This window comes from Lineus longissimus, chromosome 18 (genome assembly GCF_910592395.1).
Source record: "Lineus longissimus chromosome 18, tnLinLong1.2, whole genome shotgun sequence".
Classification (NCBI taxonomy): domain Eukaryota; kingdom Metazoa; phylum Nemertea; class Pilidiophora; order Heteronemertea; family Lineidae; genus Lineus; species Lineus longissimus.
In genome coordinates, this window is record NC_088325.1 from 9,813,465 (window position 1) to 9,819,519 (window position 6,055).

Below are 6,055 nucleotides of genomic sequence, written 5' to 3' on the forward strand. Positions count from 1 at the left end.
AACTGACTACCTGTTGACGCCTTCCATCATTCAAGAGTTAACCTTAGCACTAGCTGTACGTACTAAATTATAGCGACTAAATCACGATGGCCTGATTATCAATCTAGTTCTTGTCGTGACAGAAGTCAGTCGCGTTCATTCGAGCAGAATTGATCAAGTCTCATTGATACCCGCATCGTGTTGGCTCAGTGTATGACGTCAACCAACCGATAGCAGGGGCAGGCATCAATACCGTTCGATATCACCTCATGTAACTAAAGATTAACCCCTTATACAATTTCCTTTTGTAATTTTAGTACAGGGTGTAGGTTTCTTTCTTATATTTATATATTTGGCGGGGGGGAGTTGCCATGATTACATGTACAGTAGAACATCTCTATTACGGACACCCTCAGGACTGACAAGTGCTGTCCTTGATAGAGAGGTGTCCTGATTAGAGAGGTGTTCTGATAAGAGAGGATCCTGATTAGAGAGGTGTCCTGATTAGAGAGTTGTCCTGATTAGAGAGGTTAAATTGAAGGGCAACAACCATTTTGGGACCAAAACTAGTGTCCTTGATAGAGAGGTTGTCTTTAATAGAGAGGTGTCCCCTAAGAGAGGTTTTACTGTATGTCTTGTTAGCTGTTTTATTCTAAAGAAAAGGTTGTGGTGTAGTTAAGGGATCGAAGAAGCCTAAGAATATGATTTTTTTCCATCAATGGGGCAGGGTGATCTGTTTTACCATGCAACCTTCACCCCTATTTGAGATACACATAATCTTCGCCAGTCTCGAAGACTTCTGGAAAGCAGTTGATATTTTCATGTTGACTACAGGTATCACCGCAAACCTACCTGCAGCAGAGTTAATTACGAATACTGGAGTGAAAATTGACTTTAAGCCAGGATGGGGAATTGGGGTGATTAAAACTGATACCAAGTTAATTGAAGTTCGCTTTATGTGTGTTGAGTTTGGTATGGAAATGTACTGTTGGTGTATCTAACCTCATCCCTAACTTTGCGTCATTGGTGCCTAGGTCGCACAAGGTCGTGCGTAAGTCGCACATAGGTCGCGCGTAATTTATGCGAAACAGAGAGATAAGCGCATCACTGGTGCGTCATTGACCCGCAACTTGACGTCACTGACATTAAGCAGGAATGATGTCAATTGTGACTGGGAGTGTAGAAAATCCCTCGGAATAAGTTAATCACACGTCCCCATCACATATTTCAGCAGCGGCCTATCAGAAATCTTTCAACGAGCTATTTGACAGAAATTGACCAAACCGTGTCATTATTTATTTGCTTGCTTATTTCATGGCATTTCGTGATTGCAAAGAAATCACTTTCACCAATGAGAAAAAACTCCATCCTCGCTAAACGAGATAACCATTAATGCCACACGTAAATACATCATTTGAATAGTCATAAAATGACGTCAGCAGGAAACACGGGACACATTTTAAATAGTATTTTAATTGCTGTGATATCCTACAGAAATGAACCCAACGGATTTAAAGGACCAGTGGTATTATCAAGAGCAATATTACCAAGTTCTAGGCAGTCTAATCACCTTCCTATTTGCCGTTGTGATTCCCGTTATCGGATTGCACAAAATTTGACTGAATTGTCACGCTATTCGAATATTAATCCCAAGTGAGCCCTCTGTGCAGTGATCATCTCTGTGTGAGATTCTCTCTGCTTTCTGCCATAGGGCTGAGGAATGGCACCATGTTGTCTTCATGGTGCTGCATGATTACCCCGATACTGGGACAATAGTGGAAATGATGTTTTTGTGGTCCTACTGGGGTGATGTAATATCTAATCTGTTGTACACTCACACGGCAGGAAAACTTGCCTATGCCAAGGCCGTGTCCATGTTGACAATAACAAATAAGTTTTACTCCCATTGGGTATCTAAGATTTGAAACAAAATTGGAAAAACGCTCATCACTTGCAGAAAAATAGCTTCCTACTGAAACCAAGGAGAACAAACATATTGAAGGAATATTTCAATAACTCCTTTAAGTCTTGCATTTTAGATCATCAACAGCATGCGAGTCATTTTGAATGTTCCTCAAGAATTCCTCAGAAACCTTTTTCGACAACCTTATTAAAAAATCCTCAACTCAAAGGTCCCCTCACATATTTGATTTGTCAACCAAGCCGCATAACATTCTTTCAAAATATGTTGACAGAAATCGGCGAAACCTTCTTCAAAATCCGTCGTAATTTAATTGCTTACTTAAATATTTCATACATGTAGCAATTTGTGACGGCAAAGAAATCACTTCCGCCAACAGGAAAAAGCGTCTTTCCCACTTAACGAGATTACCATATTGTCAAACAAAAACATCGCTGAATAGTCGTTATGACGTCAGGGGGGAATATATTTTAAAACTGACATTTTCATCTGGCTGGCAGCTTGACATTTTTACAATCGAAATCTAGCTTGACGTGCGAGAATCCCAAAACACACGATTCATGGGTATTTCCGTCTGAGATAATTGATTGGATATCTGTTCCGACACGCTAAAGTGCGACCTTTGCATTCATTCTTTTTCATGTCGGTTCCGCGCCATGCTAAGTTGTGCTAAGGTTTCTCCACTGGACTTCAGGGCTTTCCAACTACAGTAGAACCTCTCTATTAAGGACACCCTCGGGACTGACAAGTGTTGTCCTTGATAGGGAGGTGTCCTGATTAGAGAGGTCAAATTGAATGGAAACAACCAATTTGGGACCAAAACTAGTGTCCTTAATAGAGAGGTTGTCCTTAATAGAGAGGTTGTCCTTAATAGAGAGGTTGTCCTTAATAGAGAGGTTGTCCTTAATAGAGAGGTTGTCCTTAATAGAGAGGTTGTCCTTAATAGAGAGGTGTCCACTTAGAAATGTTCTACTGCACTATAAGCAGGTAGTTGGGGTGACATGCTGAACCAGGGGCCACCAGAACACCGACAGGCTCCCATAGGGGCCGACAGGTCAGCAGCCTGTTGCAGAAAAAAAAATCACATTTTAACCAACAAACACATGGCAAATGAGTATAAAAAAGTCTGTTTCAGCCTCAAATTCTTTCTTATTATGGCTAAATGATACATACAATCAATCACAAAAAGTGAGTTTGGGGTTGTCGCACATTTTTCACGGCATTATCTCTACATGAGAGACCTTCAGTGACCACCCGCTCCGAGGAGAAGTTGGAAAGCCTTAGGACTTATTGGTATGGCGGGCCACCCCACATCCTGTGCCCCAACCCTGAGCTGCCTGACCATGAAGCCGGCGCGTGGGAATGGGCAATTGGGAGAGGGGTTGCACCCGACTGGAAACAAAGATAATTTTAATATTGTTGTTAGTGACCTATAGCGGAACCTGCGCTCCACTTTCTTTGGCTCCTTGGTGCCTCTTAAAGATAGAAAACATGAAATGTTGCTCCACAAACTCAGAATTCCTGGTGTTCCCGTTGGGGATTGGGTGGGGAGTCATTTTCTGAATAATCAACACCCCTCTTTTATTGTAACACAATTATATTGGCAGCTGCCAGTGTTGCCGAGGTGCTGACTTGTGTCGTCCACCTAAAAAAATTATGTTACAAAGTTCGGCTCAATTGAAGATTGCACCCAGTATCTGATTGTTGTTTTTTTTTGTTGACAGCTAAAAAATAATAATCCTCTTGTCATCTTTGGCAAAATCTGTTGGCGAGAATTTATGGGAATTTCTGGTAAATCACATTGAGAGATATTTATTTGCCGAGACCACGCTTACTTGAATGTATCGTTGCCATTCGAAATGTACAGTCATTTCTAGCTAACTTGGTTGGAATGGACAAGCACTTCATTCACTTTTCTGAGTCTTTATTCCCCCGGAGCTTAGCCTTTTGTATGATTACGATACTTTGACATTTCTTCTTGAGCTGTGCCGTCAATCGCCTGTCCTTCCCACTTCCGTTGACATTTTGTTGGCAGTCGTATTGATCCGTCTGCCTCCGGAGGTTAGGAGCACCTCATTTTAGCATTGGAATTTTGAAGGTTTATTTTGAAAATAAAGAAAGGTGTTTCTATTTCTTTAAGGCTGTTGAATGAGTCACACTTCCTCCCACTGTTTTTATCAGTAGTTTGAATGGTGAACTGTGCCCTTTGGAACTTGGACCAATTTTCAGGACCGGTGCTTTAATTAGTTATCAGTTAATTGAATGACACGTTGACCTTTGGCGAGTGTCTTAACCTTCTCCAATGAGGCTAGTTAAGAAAATTGGAGATTTTCTCCAATATTATTAACTGATTGATGTTTCGCCCACGTATCTGCGCAAGATCTCAGATAACCGTCTAAAGTCTCCTCCTTTCTTTTGTGGAGAGGTTTAGATTATAATAATAAATAATAATAATAGTCTCTTTTATAGCGCTATTCCATGGACAGAGTCCTTGCTCACAGCGCTCCCTCTCCAAAAGCTCGCACAAACAGCCAGGTCTTTATCGCTCCCTTGAATTTTTCAGTGTCCACAGTGTCCCGAATGTGGCATGGAAGAGTATTCCATAGACGCGGTCCATAACACTTGAAACTACGATCCCCAAAAGAAGTCTTGGTTCTAGGAACCACCAGCTCCGAGAAAGCACCTGATCGGGTTGTGCGGGGAGCAGGTTTCCCAGAAACAAGGTCTCTCAGATACTGGGTAGCTGCAGACTTCTGACCCTAGTGTTTCGTTAGAAATCCGGGAGGGCTGGTACACCCTGCCTCAAAAGAAAATGTTTAGGGCACTGGTGAAAAAGGCAGGGCAATAAGAGAAAATTAAGAAAAGGGATGTGCTTTGCCCTGCTTAAACTCTAGCTGAAACACTAGAGGCTAGATTCACATGTCAGTGTCAGAGATATAGAGCCCGAGAAAGAGGGCCACCTTAGAGATATAGAGTAAGAGAAAGAGGAGGGCCTCGGAGATATAGAGTTAGAGAAAGAGGCCGCAACTCAGAGATATAGAGCTAGAGAAAGAGGGCCACAGCAGAGATATAGAGTAAGAGAAAGTGGTCGCCTCTGGGATATAGAGTTAGAGAAAGAGGGGCCCTCGGAGATATAGAGTCCCAGTGTTTTTTTTGCAGTTTTCCAGATTTAGTGGTCGATTACAAAGAGATTTGGTAAAAGAGGGGCGTTTGCCACCACTGGATCCACCCGGGATGAGGGGGCCCTCATTCTATTCCTCCCACCCCACGATTACACCCTGTATCTAAAAACATTAAACTTTCTTGCAGAGTGTGAACACCTTGTCCGCAAAATGCTCGTCCTCGACGCTGCCAAACGCTACACGTTGCCACAAATCAAACAACATAAATGGATGCTATTGGACGGCTTGCCGAAGCAGACGCCCCCTGTCAGTCCGCTGCTCGGCTACAATATCGCAATCGGCGAATATAACGAACAAATACTTCGCCTCATGCAGAGTCTGGGTATTGACCAACAGAAGACAGTGGAGGTGAGATATCAGGAGATTTTCGTAAAGTTTTGCATTCTGGTGTCATTGATAGGGAGCCTCATAGCCTAGTGGTTAACACTGCTGGCTACCACTCAATACGGCCAAAGTTTGATCCCGGGGAGATCCCAGGATTGTATTTCTGGATGAACCGGTGTGGCTTTCAAGGAATTAAAATTCCTGGCTCTTCACAACTCGTACAATGTATGAAGTATTCGAGGGTCTGTCGGATGAGACTAAAAGCCATGGTCCCTTGTACCTGAGTGTCTATGCCAGGGCAAGTAAAAGATGGTGGACAGTAACTTATAGTGGACTCCATACCTCCCGCAAAAATCCAATAGGGTTACGACGCTTGTAATGATACATGATATGATAAGGAAAGGGCCTTCCAGACTTGGCTCATCACAGGACATCTGTCACAATTTACTGTCTAAAGGCCTGATTCCACGAAGAGTTTTCCTTCTGTGGTCATCGACGAAGGAAATCTATCCTCTGCCCTAGCACTCATTTGGCAATTACGTTTTAGTCGTAGGTGCACTTGGCTTATTTTCTCGATACGTCCACTTCATACCAATGGCGCTATCAGATAATTGGAAATCCTGAATACCCGCTCAGGGCCAACTGTAGA

General features: G+C 42.7%; 1 protein-coding gene across 1 annotated transcript in view; it reads left to right on the forward strand.

Annotated features, from left to right (window-relative positions):
* LOC135502471 (serine/threonine-protein kinase SIK2-like) overlaps positions 1-6,055 on the forward strand; it is a 42,728-nt gene that overhangs the window by 21,690 nt on the left and 14,983 nt on the right. The window contains exon 8 of the mRNA XM_064795312.1: positions 5,210-5,430. Coding sequence (XP_064651382.1) covers positions 5,210-5,430 — 221 coding nt within the window. The remainder of the gene's footprint in view (positions 1-5,209; positions 5,431-6,055) is intronic.